General features: G+C 43.0%; 1 protein-coding gene across 1 annotated transcript in view; it reads right to left on the reverse strand.

Moving 5' to 3' along the window:
- Positions 1 to 20,910, reverse strand: part of LOC146863028 (uncharacterized) — a 263,261-nt gene that overhangs the window by 228,495 nt on the left and 13,856 nt on the right. Inside the window, exon 2 of the mRNA XM_085643331.1 lies at positions 12,468 to 12,602. Within this exon, the coding sequence (XP_085499457.1) occupies positions 12,468 to 12,602 (135 nt within the window). The remainder of the gene's footprint in view (positions 1 to 12,467; positions 12,603 to 20,910) is intronic.

The raw sequence follows: 20,910 nt of genomic DNA on the forward strand, positions 1-20,910 counted from the left end.
GCAGATTTACAAGCCCCTTGCACCTCATTTGCGCCGCCGTTGCCAGCGGCGGCGTAAACCTTGCACCACGTTGTACCCTATTTACAACGTGATGCATCTAGGGAGATGCGTCACGTTGTAAAGCCCTGCGCCACATGAAACCTGCCTCAGGCTTCATGTGGGCGCTACGGCACAGGGTTGGCGTTCCCTCACAGGTACGCCTCGCAAACCTGATGCAGTGAAATCTACAAGATTCACTTTTACGGCCATGCTGCGTCAAAACCCAGCGCCTGCTTGAAGCAGGCGCAAGGCGTGACGCAGTATGTTAGGCATAGGGCGCCCCCAAGCTTTGCTGGAGTCGCTTCACGCTTGCGTCGTGACTCCAGCAATGCGCTGCCTTTACGACAGGGGATGCGACATGCATCTGCCCATCCGTGCACCACGGCGTGCCGCATTGTAAATGCGGCGCATCAGTGGTGGCACACGGGTGGTTTTGCCTGTCGCAAGTGTTCTGACGCATCCCTGCTGATTTGCAGAGGTGCACCAGACCTGGTCAATATGCCCCTTGCTTTTTAACATTCACTGTAAAAAAAACTCCATGTTTTATAAACACCGGAAAACACACTTTTTGTCTATTTTGTGGGTTAGGCAGCTGAAGAAACACTGATAAGCACTGATTTCAAAAGGTTTGGGAAATCCACAATAAATAAACACTGAAAACAGAGCAGCCTAATTGTAAGCAACAGTAGGGAAAATATTGGACTTTGGAGGGGTTAGATCACTCTTCCCACTCTATTCTAAACAACAGTAGGGTAAATGTTGGGCTTTGAAGGGATTAGATTTACTATTCCCGCTGCAACCTTAACAACAATAGAGAAAGTGTTAGACTTTGAAGGTGTTAGATTTACTATTCCCACTCCAATTTAAATAACGGTAGAGGAAGTATTGCACTTCGTAGTGGTCTGATTTACTGTTCTCACTCCAAACTAAGCAACAGTAGGAAATGTATTGTACTTTGGAGGGGCTACACATGGCACTCCAAACCTTAATACGTTTTAATTCAAAAATGTAAATACCTACTTATATATTATATTCACTGAAAAAACCATAGGTTTCAGGCACGTTATAGTTAGGAATTAGCATTTAAAAAACTTTAGAAATTCACTGAAGAAACCATAGGTTTCAGGGGCGTTATAGTTAGCTGGACTTTTCACTCGTACAAAACCATTAAAATTCCCCCGCTATAGTTAGTTCAGTTTAGTTATACGTTGTCCATAACATCATCATAACAGTGTTAAGGATTGACATTATAAATCAATAATTAAGATATAAGACATTTTTTCAATCATTTTTTCAATGATTCAGACTTGCTGTACGGTATATGCAACATACAATCATGTGGGTATATATCAATATTTATGGTACCAGAAGATACATACCATGACTAATATTAGACATATCTACATTGATACGTATGGGACTATGTTGAGCCAGTCTGACCTTGCACTATACAGCACTTGCACTTTATCGTTTATATATACAATACACTATGAATGTATAATTTTCACTCAATTGTATGCGTAACTGGATGCCAGGCATTGAGAACTGTAAATAATGTAGTCAGCAATTATATGACAGACTAAGCTGACTGAATTACGATTTTTTATCTGCCACTATTCTGACATTAGGAATAGCGCTGATGGACAATTGGTAGGATATTACACTATCCATTATGGATAAATATGGACATTAACTTGGACCATTTTTTGAACATAAAAGAAGTCTACAAATTCAATGAGGCTATATAAAGTGGCAAACATGTTTATATATTTGTACACCTATTTGTATATGTATATGTTTTTATGTTTCAATGTCCTAAACATTTCTGAGCAGTCATGTCATTTGCCGAACTCTATCCACTATGTTTAGCCTATTTGCAGTCACATGATCACATATGATTGTTGCACTGTCACTTTAAAAAAAAGCATTGGCATAGCCAATAGGTCTCGCCTTTGGGATCTTATAAGTGTTGAGCCATGCAATTAGTTGATGTTGTTGCACCAAGGATATTGTGCTGCATAGTAAATACTTATAAGGTCCCAAAAGTGAGACCTTTTGGCTATGCCAATGCTTGTTTTTATTGGTACACGGAGCGCCCCTGAAATGCTGCAGTGTTCGCGTTACCGGAGCAGTGCTTTGTTGACAGCTGGTAGACTGATGCCGCTTGGCTTGGTTTAATGAAGATTAACTTGGGGGGTTGGGAGGTAGGAGGAGGGAGGGGGAGTCGTGCTCGTAGAGATACATGATGATTAACATCTGTTTCGATATGTAGATACCATTGAATGGTAAGTGGCAGAAAGGCGACTTTCGGCACTTTCTTGGTAAAAGGGTTCAGCAAGTTTTACCTATGCATTTCCATTTTGTATAGCGCTGCAGCTTTACCCAATGGCGTTAGTGTGCTTTTCATATGGAACTGAAAGGTTAAAAAAGTAATATACTGTTGAGATAAAGTGAAAAGAGTTGCAGTGGCAAATGTAACGAATGTGAAACTAATGGGAAGGGCTAAAAAAACAAGCACTGGCCGCACCGCCGTGATATTAACGCTGCGCGGCCATGAAAGAGAAAGTGTGCCACATGGGTAACATGGAAGGGCGGGGGCGGTGAGTGCTAAAGCAACACAGGGAAGGCTGGCATATGGTGAGCACTTTTGCGGTCGCTTTGATGTTCTAGTGGCCGCGCGGCTCACTGAGAACATCAAAGTGGCCGCGAAAGTGATCAGCAGGCAGACAAATGGTGCGCGCGCCCGGCGCACATGCACTGTAGGTGGCGGCCTGAAAAGCACTAGTTGGCACTTCCAGATCCCGCTTTCTATAGCTCTCGCCAGAGCAGCGCTTAAGCGTTGGCTCAGGCGAGACCTAATGAAAGGATATCTCGTACCTGTGTCATATGATCAAGGTTCTTTCAAACCGAAATGCGATAGGACCGAGCAGGCAATAAACACATTATGGCACGAATTTGTGGTCCATCTCCGTCCATGGTGTAAGCTGAGGAGTGACGGTGTGCTGGAATATATATATATACATATATATATATATATATATATATATATGTATATATATACACACACACATATATATGTATACATATATATATATTCACTGAAGAAATCATAGGTTTCGGGGGTGTTATAGTTAGCTGGACTTTTCACTCATACAAAACCATTGAAATTCCCCCGTTATAGTTAGTTCAGCTAACTATAACTCGCGCGCCCGCAATGCACTGTTGATGACGTCACATATTACATCACTCATGACATGGTCAGTGACATCACTCATGACAACACTGATGACATCTCAAATGACATCACAGCATGGGTTGGTGAGTAGCTACATGAGTGTCGAAATAGGTTATTAGTTGGTTTTTTGAGTATCAGTCTGAGTGTCTGTATGGTTCAGTGGGGGGTATTACGTAGTGCATCGGTGCATGAATGAGTGACTCACTGTTTGTATGTGTTGAAGACAGCATGTGTGCAGGACTGTATGGGTGGATGAGTGTGTGCATGGGTGTGTTAGTGAGTGAATGACTGTCTCAATAGTGTCTTTATGAGTAACTACATGTTTTAAACTAGTATATGTGACTATTGGTGTATATAAGTGAGTATATGTGAGAGTGAGAGATTGGAAGAGTTCCTGTATGAATAAGTATGTGTTTCTATAAGTGATTGTTTAAAAGACTAAGTATGTGTAAGTTTCTGTAGAAGTAAGTGTGGTGGTGTGTGTATAACTGTATATGCAAGTAAATGGATGTTTGATTCTTTATTAGCATGAGTGACTATGTGTGTGAGTAACTCTATGGATGAGTGGCGTTGTGTAACAGGATGTATAGGTGTATGAGTACATATTATTAGTGAGTACATGTATGAGTGACTGTATAGGACTGTTGGTGAATGAGTGGATGTGTATGTGGATCTTAGAATTACTGAATAGGTTGTTGTAACTGGTATTGGTATGTCCATTGTTTTGAAACTTTTAGTTTCTATTTTTGAATGTGTGTATCAAAGGTTATATTACGGGGAGAGGAGGTCTGCCACTCTATCACAAGGATGATGTCATCAGTGATGTCATCAGTGATGTCATTTGAGATGTCATCAGTGATGTCATGAGTGATGTCACTGACCATGTCATGAGTGATGTAATATGTGACGTCATCAGCAGTGCATTGCGGGCGCGCGAGTTATAGTTAGCTGAACTTCAATGGTTTTGTACGAGTGAAAAGTCCAGCTAACTATAACGCCCCTGAAACCTATGGTTTCTTCAGTGAATTTCTAAGGTTTTTTAAATGCTAATTCCTAACTATAACGTGCCTGAAACCTATGGTTTTTTCAGTGAATTTCAAATGTTTTTTAAATGCTAATTTCTCACTATGCCTACAGAGATAAAACATGTGAAGAAAGAAGAAAAAACGCACAGAAAGAAAAAGAAGAAATGCAGAAAGAAGCAACAGAAGTCCTCAAAGACGAAGAAAAGTGCAGGAAGAAGGATAACGTGCAGAAAGAACAAACAGAAGAGCAGAAAGAAGCCTTGTTGCAAAATCATCCTGTACCCTCAACTTTTTCAGACGGATACTGGTGGTAACTGAGTCTGACTAACCAGTCCTAGAGCCAGTGCTATGTTAAAAGACACTCAGAATACAGTGAAAACACTTACATACATTAGGGAACACCATACGTCGGGGTCCCCCTGTGATCAGCATGACCTCCTCTGTAAGCTCCTAGTATATAATAGGGCAGGGGATTAAAACTACCTCTTAAAACGCGCCACAGGGCGTGTTTGCACACGTCACCTCAGGCCCCGTCCCCTCCCTTCCCCACTGTGTAAACACGCCCTGTGGCTTTTTTAAGTTGGGAGATTAAGTCCCCTTGAATCCTGAGGGTCCCTAGGGTCCAGACCACTAGGTACCTCCAGTAAGCGCCACAGAGCTGTGTTGCAGAGAGATGTAAAAAAGAGCACGGCCTAGACCACCTCGCTGCAAGGCAGCACAGTGGCGCTTACTGGAAGCACCTGGTGGGCTTGTTGGCCCCCAGGGTCCCTCAGGATAGAAGGGGAATTATTTCCCCAACTTAAAACGCGCCACAGGGCGTGTTTGCACACGTTAACTCAGGCCCCGTCCCCTCCCTTCACCACTGTGTAGACACGCCCTGTGGCAGCTTTTAGTTCGGAGATTAAGTTCATTTGAATCCTAAGGGTCCCTAGGGTCCAACTAGCCCACTAGGTACCTCCAGTAAGCGCCACAGAGCTGCGTTGCAGAGAGGTGTAAAAAGTGGCACAGCCTGGACCACCTGTCTGCAACGCAGCTCCCTGGCGCATACTGGAGATACCTGTTGGGCTAGTTGGCCCTCAGGGACCCTCAGTATTGAAGGGGAATTAATTCCCCAACTTACAACTGCCAGGGGGCGCGTTTGCAGAGTGCTGCAAGGAGGGGGCGTGGCCTCCAGCGCGATGCCGGTCTTTTATTTATTTTTATTTTTTTAAGAAGGAGGGCTGTGTGGCCCCCCTTCTTTTTCTAATTTATTGGCCCTGGGGACCCCATCCCCCAGGGCCTGCACCCTAATTTTTTTTGTTGAAAAAAATAAATTTGGAAGGGGGCTACGTGGCCCCCCTCCCAAAGCCTTACTCGGCCCCGGGGACCCCAACCACCGGGTCATGGGCTTTTTTTTTTAATTCTTTAGGGGGGAGTCTGCGTTGCCCCCCTCCTCAGGTCACTTATGGCCCCGGGGACCCCATCCCCCGGGCCGTCCTTTGTTTTTTATCATTTTTAAAAAATATATATTTATAGAAACACCTAGGACATGCTGGACAAACCGTATGTACCTATCACCATGACGATTTGCGTGATATTCATTAAAAGGCGACTATGCATACAATGAATCTACGTGGAATGTATTTACACCGCTAGTGAAGCTCTGAAGTGTCTGATGCCCTACCGTGCCTAATCTTGCCGGTGGGTACTCTCCAAGTAGACACCCTTGAAGTTTATTTATACAAACATGGGTAGCTATTGACGGGCACATTTAATACATACGCACACCAAGCCATTCAAGGGGGATTCGACAAAAATTTGACCAAACTATGCAAGAAACCCCCCTCATGGTTAATAAAACACACATCCACCGCCGGATGTGTGATACTTTTTATTTTACTCTCTGGAAAGGAGACGAACCTCACTTGAGAGTCACAGCGTGCTCCTGGCTGAACCCAATGCTGTGTTACACCCAACAGTGCCCGCCGAGTGCCACACACCTCTGTGTTGTATTCCACCAGCTAGTGCGTATGCTATGACACTCTCTAGCCCATGTGCACTGTAACACCACCCCGTGAATATGTCATGCTAGACTTGCCTTCGCACGGGTTATATTGTCCCATCTAATGTGCCTTCCTCAATGCCTATTTTATAACGCACAGCTCTATGCCATACATATTACAATCTGGGATCCATATCTTTGTCACAGTGCATATGTAACGTTACACGCCCCAGCACATATTTTATATTACAACTTTAGAGACTAGTTAGGTTACACAACACTGCCCTGTGCATATTACACTCCAAGGCGCATATCGCATTGAACGCGCTAGTGCCTGTGCTATCGCGCGCTCTCCAATGAATCTGTCATTGCGCACAATGTATTGCATGTTATATTTCACGCCCCGGTTCATCTTATATCACACTTTTTGGTGCATAGATTAAACCATATACTATATCTAGTTTTCATTTTCAATCGTGCTCTCAGGACTATGTTCTATATAACACTGTGTCCACCTACCCTTTTCACGGGCATTACATTTTGCAATGGGGGTGGAGGGTCAAGGGGTGTTTCTGCCAAGTGAGCCCAAAGTCACAGTCACAAACGTCCTCTTCTTCCTGAATAAAAGTGAGATTATGCTGCATACTGGTTCATATTTTAAGTAGTTCGCACAGACACACATTTTAAAAACAATAAAGTTCCTAATACCCACCTTCTCTGAACAGTTAGCTTGCTGCCCCATCCACCTCCTCCCTATCCTCTGTTGTCTGAATCCATGGACTAGCCTCCTCCCTCCTGCCATGCATGGTCTGATGTGCTGCCACTGCCCTCCATTTAGCATGATGTACCAGTCCACTCCTCCTGCCCTCCATTGCCCAATTCGATGGCCCATCATTGACCTCCTGCTTAGCCTCTGTGCTTAGCTTGCTGCCCCTATTCTCCTTCCCCCTGCCCTCCGATGCCTTTGTGCATGCCCCTGCTCCATCCTTTTTGCCCACCATGTTCCATGGGCCTGCCACTATTATCTACTCTGAGTGTTCTGTTGAGCTGCCACTCCCCTCCCACCTGCCTAGCATTGTCAGATGACTGTCACCTGTCCCTGCCACCTCCACCCTGCCTGTCCACATGCCATGCCCCTATCCCCTTCCTCCTGTCCTGTCCGGTCCATTTTACTGCCACACCCTTCTGCCCTCCCTGGTCTGTTGTGCTGCTCCTCCTGCATGCCCCACGCGGTCAGTTGTGAGGCCCCTTCCCCTGAACTCTCTTGTCTGTGCCCAGGTCCTGACCCTCCCTTCTATCCTCCATGGTCCTTTGTGCATGCCCCTGCACCAGCCTTCTTGCCCAACATAGCCATTGTGCTGCCACTAACCCTCCCGCTTGCCAAGCATGGTCTTCTGTACTGCCATGGCCCCTCCCACCTTCCCTGTGTGGTCAGCTAGCTGCCCCTGACCCCCTCCCACCTTCCCTCCATGGTCTGTGTGTATGCCATCATAGTCTCACTGTTGCTCTCCATGGTGTGTCTTGTTTCTAGTGCCCATCCTGCCTGACCTCCATGGTCATCTTGCTGCTCCTGCCCTGCCCCCTTGCCCCCAGCCCTCTGTTTCCATGTGCAGACCCCTGTTCCCTCCCTCCTGGCTTGTCTGTTCCATTGTAATGCTCCTGATCCGTCCCTCCTGCCCTTTATGGTCTGTTATGCTGCAGCTTTCTCTCCTGTCTGTCCATTATGGTCAGCTAGCTACCATTGCCTCTTTCTCCTCTGTTCTCTGTTGTCCATGTGCATGGTCCTGTCCCCTCCCTATTGCTTTCTATGGATTGTTGTGCTGCACTCCCGTCCCGCATGCCCTGTGTGGTGTATTGTGCTGCTGCAAACCCTGATACCTGCCCTGTAGGGTCAGTGTGGTGCACCTCTCCATGTCCCTCCTGTCCTCTGTTATCCGAGTCCATGTCCCTACCCCAATTCCTCCTGCCTACCATGATCCAATGTACCATACTTGCGAACATTTCAAACTTGGTAAGAGGGAGATTTTGAAAAAAAACTGGGATATTGATTTTCCCCTTTGAGTTACATTGAAAAAGAGGAGATTGTAGACAGGAGACACATCAAAAAAAGCCCATTTGAGCTTAAAAACATTGGACGTGTCCTGGCTGAAACGGGTCTGTTGAGATGTATGGTTGTACTACCACTGCCTCTTCCTTCTGCCCACAATGGTCTATTATATTGCCACAGCCTCTCTTGCCAGTCCTGTATTGTTGGTTTGTTGCCCCTGCCCCCCTTTCCACTGCCCTCCATAGTTTGTTATGCTGCCACTGCCCTTCCTGCCTGCCCAGTGTGGTCAGATTGTTGCCTCTGCACTCTCCTACCTGCCTTCAATTTTCAGAGTCCGTGCCCCTGGCCTCTGCCTCTCAACAGTATCCCAATGAAAACTAGATTGCTAACATTCTATATTTATTACAAAAGTGTGGAACGCCTGACGTCATCTTGATGTAATCAAAACTGTAATACCTAGCGCATTTCCTTTAGAAATTTCATATATGAGAGGGTCTTATTTGCATCAAAATTATGGTTAGTGCTCTAAAAAACTAAAATGAGGACATATTTTCTGAGTTTTCAAATAGCGACAAAGAACTTTTAAATTATTTGTAATCTTTATGTTTTTTTATCCAGCTGACCACTTGATTAAATGTTGCACTTAGGGGAGAGGATGTGGTGTTACTTCCAGAGCTGCAGACTTTGCAACTGGGCAACCAGGTTGGAGTTTCTGCTTCAGCTCAACATTCTGTGATTCTGGTCAAATCACTTAATCTCCCCATGTCTACAACCAAAATGAATTTGATCTTGTGTGATGTAACCAATGCTCATGTAAAGCACTCCAATACCTGACAAGTCTGCACTATACAAAACTGCAAATACACAACAAATAAGTGTTTTGCACACTTCTGTCATTGGGCTACATGTGGGCTACATCTGGGTGATATGTGTGCTGCATATGGGCTCTTTTGTCTCTGGTGGCCATCTTGGGAGATTTATTTGTTTTGAAGTTTCCTAATTTCCTCATGTACTGCAGTCTCCTCAGTAGGAAATGCTTTCAGTTTTTTACTTTGATTCCATCAAGAAGGTATTCAGATATGTCACACATTTGCCATAAATTCTGAATGTTAGCCTTCTAGTTGCTCATTAGATCACTGTAGTAAAGCTACTGCTCACCACGGAAGTCTGCTGCTGGTATTAAAAGTGCATGTTTCAGTCTGCATATCAGAATTGTTTTATGAAATAGAAGAGGATTTGAGAAGTCACTCAAAATGTGCCCTCATTTTTCTTTCTTCAGCACTAATCATAATTTCTATGGCAAAATGAAACCCTCATTGTGTTCCTTTTCAAATTAAATGTTTTAAGTGTTACCAGTTTATTCCAATCAAGATGGCTTCAGGTGTGCCATACTTTTGTCATAAGTAAGACAGTAAGCGCTCTAGTTGTTCTTAAGAACACTCTGGAACATTCTGTCATTGGGCTATACTTGGGCTACATCTGGGTGATAGTTGGGCTACATTTGGGCTCTTTTGTCTCTGGTGGCCATCTTGGGAGATTTATTTGTTATGAAGTTTCCTAATTTCCTCATTTACTGCAGTCTCCTCAGTAGGAAATACTTTCAGTTTTTTACTTTGGTTCCATCAAGAAGGCATTCAGATGTGTCACACATGTGCCATAAATTCCGAATGTTAGCACTGTAGTTGCTCATTAGATCACTGTAGTAAAGCTACTGCTCACCTGGGAAGTCTGCTGCTGGTATTCAAAGTGCGTGTTTCAGTCTGCATGTCAGGATTTTTTTATGAAATAGAAGAGGATTTGAGAAGTCAAAATGTGCCGTAATTTTTCTTTCTGCAGCACTAATCATAATTTCTATAGCAAAATGAACCCCCTCATTTTGTTACTTTTTAAATTAAATGTTTTAAGTGTTACCACTTTATTCCAATCAAGATGGCTTCAGGTGTGCCATACGTTTGTCATAAGTAGGAATGTTAGCGCTCTAGTTGTTCTTTAGAACACTCTGGGAAGCTGCAGTAGAACACAAAGGAATCAACTGACAGTCTCTGCCCTTGTTGGATGTACATGTTTTACTGAGAATGTCAGACTTCATTCTCACATGACTGAGAAAGATAATGTGAATTTACAGAAAATATGCTCTCAGTTTAGCTTATAGATCACCTTCCAAACCTCTGTGGGAAAAGCATGAGAAAATAGTTTTCTCTCAAACATGATTCATGATATCACAGCAGAAGGCTCTTTCACATGGTAAAATCACCTTAGAACACACCACAATTCCTAAAATGAGTATGGTACCATCAACAAATGATTTATAATGTAACTAAAGTCTTAAAACCTTCTATTAACTGCAATGCTTTTTAATGAGGTGCTATCATGTATATTGGTCCCAAGATGGCTGCCAACACTTCTTGGATGAAGTACTGACAGCCAATCACATCTCACGATGAGATGTGTGGTAGGCTCCGCCCAGATATATCTATCTTTTTAACTCTAATTTTCTCAGGAACTACTGAACGGATTTACACCATTTAAGCAAAAGGCACGAGTCTGAACTGAGGACTACCTCTTTGCCAAATTTGGTGTAATTCCGTTCAGCAGTTTGGGCTGTAGCTGCGTCAACAGGTCCTATGGGAAAATGCATGGGGAAAATGTGTTTTGGGACCCCCCTTTTTTCTCGGCCCCCGCTTGACGAATCACCGTGAAAATTGCAGAATAGGAGCGTACCGGAGCTGGCCAAAAGTTTGGAAAATTTCGCGAAGATTCGTCAATCGGCGCCAACGTTATTCTAAATAGAATGTTGCGGATTTCCTATGGAAAATAGGTCCTAACTATAACTACCTACTGGCAGGGTTGTTTTTGTTGGGAGATACACATTTCAATTTTTTCACTCTTACCTGTTTTCTTACTAGACACAAACTCTATCTTCTCAGTGAGTTAGCAACCGATGATGACAAACGTGGGCATGCTGGTGAGAACCTGCCGGTAATCTCCCTGGTGTTGCGTACGTGAGGTGCTTTCTCAGTGTTTCACTTACTTTTGAAGTACCCTATATTGAAATTGTGTGGTTAAGGGTATTTGTTTGCGGATTGTCTTGATTAGTTTCACCTTATGAAAAGTAGAATGTTTGGGGTATCAAGCACTGGCCGATAACTGGATAAATTGCCAGCTGCTGTGGGGAGTGAGATACCCCCATGAGTAACGCCTTTCCTTTGAAAATTTAAGATTGCCCCTTCAAAAGCCAGGCATTTGTTGTTTAAGTGATTGATGAGTGGAGGGCGAACTGGCTATATTGCTCCCTCTAAAGCTCCTTGTTATGGAAAAAGTCCTAAAATATGACACCAGTCTGCCCATTGTGTATTCAGTCTCCCGATATTTATTCTCTATGTGGTGTGTACGTCTATCCGTATTAAAATCTGGGTCAATTGGATAATTTTAGCTTATCACTGTAAACAAAACGTATTAATAATGTTATCTCTCTTTTTAAACGTTATAAAATGTGTATTTTTAAGTAGTACTTTTTTTAATATTCACATTCAGAATTTTTTTAAATACTATAATGCACATGCACTTTATCTCTGTTAGATTCATATGTATAAACTGTGCTGTATTTTTTTCTCTGTGCTTTTATGACCAACAGGACGAAATAAAGAACTTTTTGAATTTATTTAATCTAAGAAATTAATTTTAAAAAACACAATTTAAATAATTTCCTGTGCTATTCCCCAATAAACCCAACCTAATGCTAAATTATAAATTACTAATTAAATGTAAAAAATGTTACACATAATTGCACACAAAAATCAAAAATAATCACATTAATAATATTAATGCCTAAAAAATTCAATATTAACTAATATATTAAATGAGTTAAAAAAACAATGTTTAATGCAACTGTATTAAAGCAAATAATAGTGTATATACAATATTTTTTGAATGATATTATAGACAAAACACAATAGTCATAGCGTCTATATTTTGTTGATCGTTATTTTTGTAGTGACATTATTTTTTTACACGATATTCATGTCACACAATATTTTTTAATAAATATTTTGACCAATCACCTTCCATTTGACTACTTTGGTCTTTAAAAGTTAGTGTTTTAACTTGACCACACATTGCAGAACACCAAAAACATCCCACCTGCATGCCTCTTCTTTATCCGTATAGCTGCAGTAAAGGTTCCTCCTATGCACACTGCCATTATTATACACGTCAAGGAAAGAGAAATGTACACACTCTCATTGGAGGTGGTTGAATTATTTTGAGAAGAAACACCTAAAAAGAAAAATACGGCTGTTATTGTTAGTATTTTAAATATTTGTTTTCTAACAGATACTAAACCTGTTTTTTTCAGATATATTTGAGACTTTTCCAAGTATTTGAAACCAACATTAATGTTATTTACATTATGAGTGCATTAACATTTTTTCCTGCAGTTGCCAGAAAACCCCACAGACTCTTCAATCAAAAGGTGTTGTGATGATCGATAATTCTGATACTGGCGCCTTTCACACTTTTTTTAGATAATGTCCGAAAGGTGCATAGTGAAACCTATCGGTGCTCAAATCTGCCACTCTTACCCCGACTGGATACCGTTCCACTGCCATCATCATGACATCAGCACGCTTGCCCCACCTCTTCCTGCCATTCATTTCCTCTCTATATAGAAAGTGTGGAAGCCAGGCGAAAGGGACTGCCTCTGCAGGCGCAGAAGGACGAAAGCCCCAGGCCCTCTTCAGCACCCCCCTGAATAATGTGCTTTAATGCTACCACCATCATTCTAAGATATAGATTTCGCAAATCGTAACGCCACATATATACCTTTCTAGAAAAATGTTGTGTACAAAAAAGGCTGACAGTTTACAGTATATGCAAGCAGTAGTTTCAAAATTCACTCCCCTGTCATGAAAAGAACCTCCAAGGACCAACAGTTACAAGAAATGCAACATTTCAATTGTTATTTTATGGCCCTTAAAATTATCTATAAAAGCAGCGTTGCAGGCAATGGCCTCACACGAACGTTACACCCACGTCTTTGGACTGTATCACAGCATCTTGTGCCTGCACCCGACAGCGATACATACCCACTTCGTAATCTTGAAATTCAAATAAATCTAACTAAAATGAATTAGTTCCCTTCTCTCCCACTCAACTGTGGTTATATAAATACAAATAGTTCATCAAAGGTATTAGTTATAATAGAACCACAAAAAAATGCATTGTGAAAGAGGACACACAGGTAACAGGTATAGGTATAGGTATGTGTGCAAATACAATGCAATTTACAACTTCAAATGTTTTACATCTAAAGTTATCGAACATCATGATAAGCATGTACATGTACAAAGATTTTCACTCAGCGCACTTCTCCTGGCCACCACAAACGCATGTCCATATGTTTAGTGTCTAATTAAAGCTATCTGCTAATGCATACAGCCCACAACGTTGGCAGTCAGATACTAGGCATTTCATGTGCACCTGGAGTAAAACTGCATCATACCTCTTAAAACCATACATGCATTCAGTCCACAAGCTTCAAGAGTAGTTCACAAACATCAACATATGGGTGAAAAATCAACTCTTCACAATGTGCACAAATCCGATGTTTAGACATCAATAACACTTTAAGGAGAATGAAAGAAGGCCCTTGTCCACATTGAAGACTTTGGTTTAAGCATGAAGAGCTGAATGATGTTTTTAGACTCTAATTGACAGAGTATTCTTCCTGACTGCCACAGGGCCAGTAAATGTTAAGACTTTGTAGTCACAATTGGAAATTCTTAGAAGTGGCTCGCAATAGAGTAACTATCACCCGCTATTTTTACAGCTGCTAGTGTTGTGCAATTCTGAATTGCCTGCATACAAGAGTCCTCATGTAGATTGAAAAATCTACATTACATAGGCAATTCTGCAATTAAAGAGGGACACGATACGAAACCTTTTGCCATCAGTGGTGTCTCTTATGGCTTACATTTATACATTCGCATCTTTCAATTAATATTAGTTGCACACATCCGTAGACAGTCTTGTCACCTCACTCGCCACACTACATTAACTCTCTATTGTACTATGCACTGTGTTGCGGCCAATAATCTAGTTTCTGATGTGATGTGTTTTATTTACTGCAATAAGTTCACATGCTAAAACTTAGGTTATACCCAAGGGTATAGGTAGTGCATGGAGAGGGGGGCGAGGGATAGGTATTGTAGTGTGGCTAGTGAGGTGACAAGACTGTGAACTGAAGTGCGCAAGTGATATTGATTGAAAGGTGGTGCGTAAGTATAAATGTGAGTTATACATATGACTTACAGGCCAAGTCAAGTAAAAAAATACTTTATTTAGACAATCAAGTCTATTAAAGTGCAAAAGTACCAGGCAATAATTACCTCCTTTTTTACAGGAATGTAGATGATTGGTCAAACAGATCGAATTGTCACCATACAGGTTCAATCAATGCAGGTAATGTGAACAATTTGAAATACAATTCGATAAGCAACTTATGACTTAGGGGCCGATTCCGATCCGGGTCGGAAAGCACTCCGACCGAGTCGGATCCGGAGTGTTTTCTGACCGAGCCGGACCCCTACAGTCCGACCGAGCGAGTACGATGCGCACGTATGCTGTCGGACTCTATTCGGTCGGACTCCCATAGAAGTCAATGGGAGCCAGTTGTACGACGCGTACATGCACTCCCATTGACTGAATGGGTACGTCTCGAACAAGTGCGCCCCCTACAGTGGGTATGCGTCGGTGCCATCCGCACCGTACATGCCTGTGTTGGGGAGACACATAGGTCTCCCCCTGTGTCCGAGTCGGAGGTATGCGGGTGTCAGGGGGTCCGACGCAGACCCCAGAAGTCAGACTTCGGGAGCTTTTTTGCGAGCCAGACACTCCGGCTTGCACAGGCTGTCCGACGCGTGCATCGTACTGGCTCGGTTGTAAATCGCATCCATTGCACGCCACGGTTAGCTTCCGACCGAGACGTACGGAGCGGTTTGGACCCGGAAACGACTTGGTCGGTGAATCTCACGTAGCTCGCATCGTACTTGCTCACTCGTACAGCTGTACGAGTCGGTCGGAAAACAAGCGTACGGCTCATAGTTTTTCCGGCCGGATCGCGTTCGGTGCCCTTCCGACCCGGATCGGAATCGGCCCCTTAGTGATATGGACATTGAATAGTTTTTTGCATTCCGACCATGTGATTTAAAATAAAAAATGATAAAATGTTCCAAATTAGACCATATAAAAGCAAGTTATTTCTGTTTACGCTACATTAATAAAAATCTGTGCTTTGTATAAATTAAGATATGTATCAGATATTTCTTAGCTGTATGCGATTTATCTTTAGCGCTAAAGAAGTTTGCAGCTAAGCCGGTGCTTTTTTTTAGGGTTCTGGATTTTTTCTTAATAGTTTGTCTGTTATGTCTAGAAATGTTATAAGCTTGGTGATCACTTGAGGCTGCACATTATTCAATAAGTGGCTAACAGCAGATGATAATGTCCGTGACACTCGTTAATCCACAGATGCCGAAGAAATCTTCTGCGATCCTCAAGGAGGGTGGAGCATATGCAGAGCAGGTGGTTTATCGACCCTTGAAAATGCCACATAGTCAACATGTTTTAGACTCCGTTTTAATTGTCCATGGAGGTAGTATGTCTAGTGATGAAAAGGAACCCATCCAGAGCTGCAGTTATTTTATTTTGTAATATGTGAAAACGGTTCCATGATATATTTTTAGGGCCCTTTTCTATCATAGCTGTTGAGGAACAGGGGAGCGTGTTCTCTTTTAGCAAATGCCCCAAAATCGGATTCAAAGGATTTAATTTTTACTTTTTGTTCAGAGCTGTTTTGAAATGTGGGTGCGGTAGTTTTACGTTCCACAGCTCCGACGAGCCAGTTAGCTCCATTGCTTCAGAGAGGGCATGTGCCCAAACATTTGTATGGCATGAGCTGTTGGCACACAATACTTCAAGCCAAGATGAGATTTTTCAGTGTTCCCTGCTCTGCTACCCCTGTGGCTTGCAGGTACTTTATTATTGCGGCCTTCTGCATCATCAATTGGTCCCTAAGTGCAAATTCCATCCTAATCTGGGCTGTTGAGGTATTATGCGGTAATTTAAATAGAGTTCTGAAAACTGCGCTCTGTGAGTTGTTCAAGAAGGCTTCAAATGTCCCCGGAAAAGCCTCTGACCCATATGACAATGTTGGAACTAGTTTGGCGGAGACTATTTTCAGAAACGATTCAAATGAGAATTTTTTGGTAGTTTTAAAAATAGTTCGAAAGGTGAATTGCAACTAGGCTAGTTTTGGTTTTAATGAGTTTAGATGTAATAGGTGACCTCCTCTGTCATCTAGTCAACGTCCCAAATATTTGTATTTGTTTGCGATGGTCAGGCAGTGATTGTTAAGGTGCCAGTGGTGTTGTTTTTTCTTTTTCCGTCCAAAGATAATGATATTAGTTTTTTCATATTTAATTTTCATCTCATTCGCATGGCAGTAAGTGTAAAACACATCTAGCAATCTTTGGCGCCCTACTGGCGTTTGGCTTATCAGGACAACATCGTCCGCGTAAAGAAGGGAAGTGATGTGTTGGTTTGCTAATTTCGGGACATGGCTTATTACTCAATATAATGCAGGAGCCAAGTCACTCAAATACAGGTTAAAAAGAGTAGGTGCCAATACACACCCCTGCTTGACGCCATGTTGAGTGCTTATTTTTTCAGAAACCACAGTATGTGATCCTAATTTACTCTAGCCCACATGTTAAAGTAGAGGAGCAGAATACCTTGTAATAATAGTTCTGGAATTTTCCAAGCTGTAAGTTTGGATCACAGTAGGTGACAATTAACCTGATCAAAAGCTTTACTGCAGTCTATGAAACAGCAGTACAGCTGTTGCTTCTTCTGTATTTTATTTGGCTGCGAGCATCCTTATGGCCACCAATTTGGTTTGGTTGTATGGGAGCAGATTGTTTGTGGTTACCCAATCTTGTAAGTCCCTCAGAAGTAACAATGCAAAATATTTTGCCTCGATATCCAGCAGTGCAATATGTTGATAGCTGTCTGAAAGCGAGATGGGGCCTTTTTTGTAAATAGGGTGTGAAATCGAGCCTTGACAGGACAAGGGAATAATGTTACTGATTAGGCATCCCTTAAATAGGTATTCCAATACACCCAACTAGTAATTGATGTCATATTTGTAGACTGCACTGGAATGCCAGTATGACTTATAGTAATATTTTACTATTAAGGAGTTTGTAGAGCGCCCAGCTACTCCCAATGGGGGTGTCCTGGCACAGAGGCAGACTGAAGAAGACAGGCGAGGAACGAAACTAGGTGTAGGTGCTGGTGAAAAAACAGATTTTCAGGGCACGCAAAAAGTTAGTTCTGTCTCCGATAAGCGGATGGAGAGTGGCAGGGCATTCCAAAGCTTGGAGGTTCTAACCGGAAAGGCTCTGCCACCCGTCCTGGCCTTACGAAAGTGGGGGATGGCAAGGAGACACTGGTGGTTAGATCGCAGGGTCTGGTTGTGATGGTAGTGTTGGAGTCTAGCTCTCAGATATGCGGGCCTAGTCCCTGGAATGCTCTGAATGTCAGGGTAAGGACCTCGAATTCAATGCGCTTGATAATAGGTAGCCAGTTGAGGCTCCTCAGGTGGAGGGTAATAGAGTGTCGTAAACATATGTTACAGATCACTCTGGCAGCAGCGTTTTGAATTATCTGCAGACGCCAAGTCAGATAGGCTGGAACACCCAGATAGAGACTGTTAGCGTAGTCCAGGTGGGATGTGATTAGAGCATGGACAACTGTGCGATGGCATTCCAGGAGAACGAAGTGTAGAAATTTCTGCAACGTGCGAAACTCCCCAAAGCATGAGGACGAGACTTGCCTGATTTGGGATTTGCAGGAGAGTTTGTTGTCGAATCTAAAACCGAAATTTCTCACTGAGTCAACAGGCTCAGGAGGAGGATTCATCTCCCGTGGCCACCAGAGCACAGGAAGGGGGGGGGGAGGGGGGGAGTTTTGGTTGAAAAAAGTACCTCGGTTTTGTCTGAGTTACGCTTGAGACAATTCAATGACATCCAAGCCGAGATGTTACTCAGGCAATGCCTAAAGTTTGAAAAGGAAGCTTCAGAGTGCTCCTCGAAGGAGAACACCAGTTGGGTGTCATCAGCGTAGGAGACCACCCTCACCCCGCATGATTCCACCAACGCCGCAAGGGGTGAAAGGTATGGAATGAAGTGGAGAGGACTCAGGGCAGAGTCCTGTGGTTCCCGCAGAGCAAGGGTTTTGTGTGCGAGATGAAAGGACGGAGAAAGACTTGTTGAGACTGGTTGCCCAGAAAGGGCCAGATCCAGGATAGAGCTGTGCCCTGAATACCCAAGTCTCATAATCTATCCAAAAGAATGGAGTGTGCAACCGTGTAGAAGGCCGCGGACAGATCGAGTACCACAAGCATAGCTGCTTTGCCCAAATCGATACTCTCGCAGATACTCTTGTATACTTCAACGAGGGCGGTCTCCGTGCTGTAGCCAGCTCTGAAGACGGATTGAGTGTCATTAGTTATTTATTTATTTAAGCGACTTGTAAAGCGCACAAATACCCTTAGGTGTCTTGGCGCTACGGACTGGGCAGAGGGAACGACCAGGGGCGGGTGGCTTATTGGTTAAAGAGCCATGTCTTTAATTGTTTGTGAAAGGTGAGCAGGGTGGGACTGGTCTTAATGTAAAGGGGGAGTGTGTTCCATAGTCTGGTTGTGGCCAAAATGAATCTTCTATCGCCCCAAGAGGCTTTCTTGGTACGGGGAACAATCAGTAGGATAGCTGTTGAAGAGCGCAAGGGTCTACTGGACGTATAAGAACAAAGAGTTTTTTTCAGAAATTCAGGTCCTGTGTTATGGGTTGCCTTATATGCAATGCATAGGGCCTTAAACTTGGTTCTTCTCCTGATGGGCAACAAATGGAGCTGTCGGATTACCTTGGAGATTGATTTAAATTTGGGGGTGGCTGACAGTATCCTGGCAGCTGCATTCTGCACCAGTTGTAACTTGTTTATGACTTTTTCTTGAGTCCTGAAAATGGTTTCTAGATTCCAGATGGTTGGAGAGTTGCTACTGGACTATATGTTCGAGAATTTTTGCAGGTGCCGGTAACAGGGAAAGGGGTCTAAAAATTTTAAAAACAGCGGGATCAGCATTCGGCAGAAGATAAGCCTGTTTCCACACTGCAGGGAAAATCCCTGAACTCAATGAAGAATTCCAGATCTGATTCAGTGGGGTATTGATGCGAGGTGCCAGGAGTTAAAAAAACTGAGCCGGGTACGGATCGCCGGGTGACCCTGATTTACAAGTTAAGAGTTTTTTCAGTGAAGCATCAAGAGAGAGAGGGCTGAAAGTGGTCATTGCATCATTGCTGACCGGCAGGGCCGTAGGCTCCCAGGTAGACTGAGGGGGGAAAGGTGATGTACATAGTGTGGATTTTATCCTGAAAAAGGTCTGACAGCCCAGTGCACAGGGCGGCAGTAGGGAGCACTGTACTGGCAGTGGCGGATGGCTTAGTGAATTCTTGAACAATTTTAAAGAGAATTTTCGCTGAATTCCCCGCTAGGCAGATCTTATTGGAGAAATAGTCTCTCATAGTGGAGCGCTTGAGTTTGTGAAAATCTTTCAAGGCTTTTTTATAGGCCATCTTAGCCGTGGGGTCATAGGATAATCTCCAGGAGCGCTCCAGTGTTTTTGCAGTGGCTTTTCTCAATACGGAGCTCCGGGGAGAACCAAGGGGCTGAAGGTCTCTGCCTAGAGGAAGAGACAGGTCTAAGAGGTGCAACAATGTCTAGTGCTGAAGATAACCAACTGTTGAAGATTACTGAATCTGCGTCTGGTTTTCCTGACAGTTGAAGGGGAGATGTGGCGAGTACTGGTGTCATGCTATTTATAGTGACGTTGTGCCACAGCCTTCTATTTTCTAAGACTTGATAAGGTCTGGGAATACCGGAGTTCAGTGCCAGGCTGAAAGGTACTAAGAAGTGATCCAAGCAGGTGATCGGTAAGGGGTGCTCAACTATCAGACTGGGATTGTTAGAAAAAATAAGATCTAATGTATGGCCGGCAGAGTGTGCGTGTAAATGATCATTTCAACAGATAAGTGTAAGTTATGAATTTGTTATGGTTGTGTAGTTTAAGGTGTGTCTGGCACAAATAAGACAGAAATAAATGTGTATGTGATGCATAAATCATACAATTAAGAGATAACTGCAACTGTAGAATTTCTAATGTTTGGAGAGCTTAATTTGGGTGTATACCAAGCCTAAATAAAGTTTTCCCAACAATAACTTATGCGGAACCTTTGTTTTTCTGTGAATTTCAGTGGTTTTGACAATGTTAGTAACATTTGTAAAATTTGTCCAGTTTAGTTTAGTGAAGTGTGATACAATATAGTGGCAGATACTGTTGTACAGTGTACTCTGGCACAGTATATTGTGGTATAGTGAAGTAGAGTAAAGTGGAAAGAGGTATATCAGAGTAGGGTATAGGGGAATGGCATACCACGGAGTGGGGTAGATTAGAGTCCCATACAGTGGAGTG

This window comes from Triturus cristatus, chromosome 2_2, assembly GCF_964204655.1.
Source record: "Triturus cristatus chromosome 2_2, aTriCri1.1, whole genome shotgun sequence".
Taxonomy (NCBI): Eukaryota; Metazoa; Chordata; class Amphibia; order Caudata; family Salamandridae; genus Triturus; species Triturus cristatus.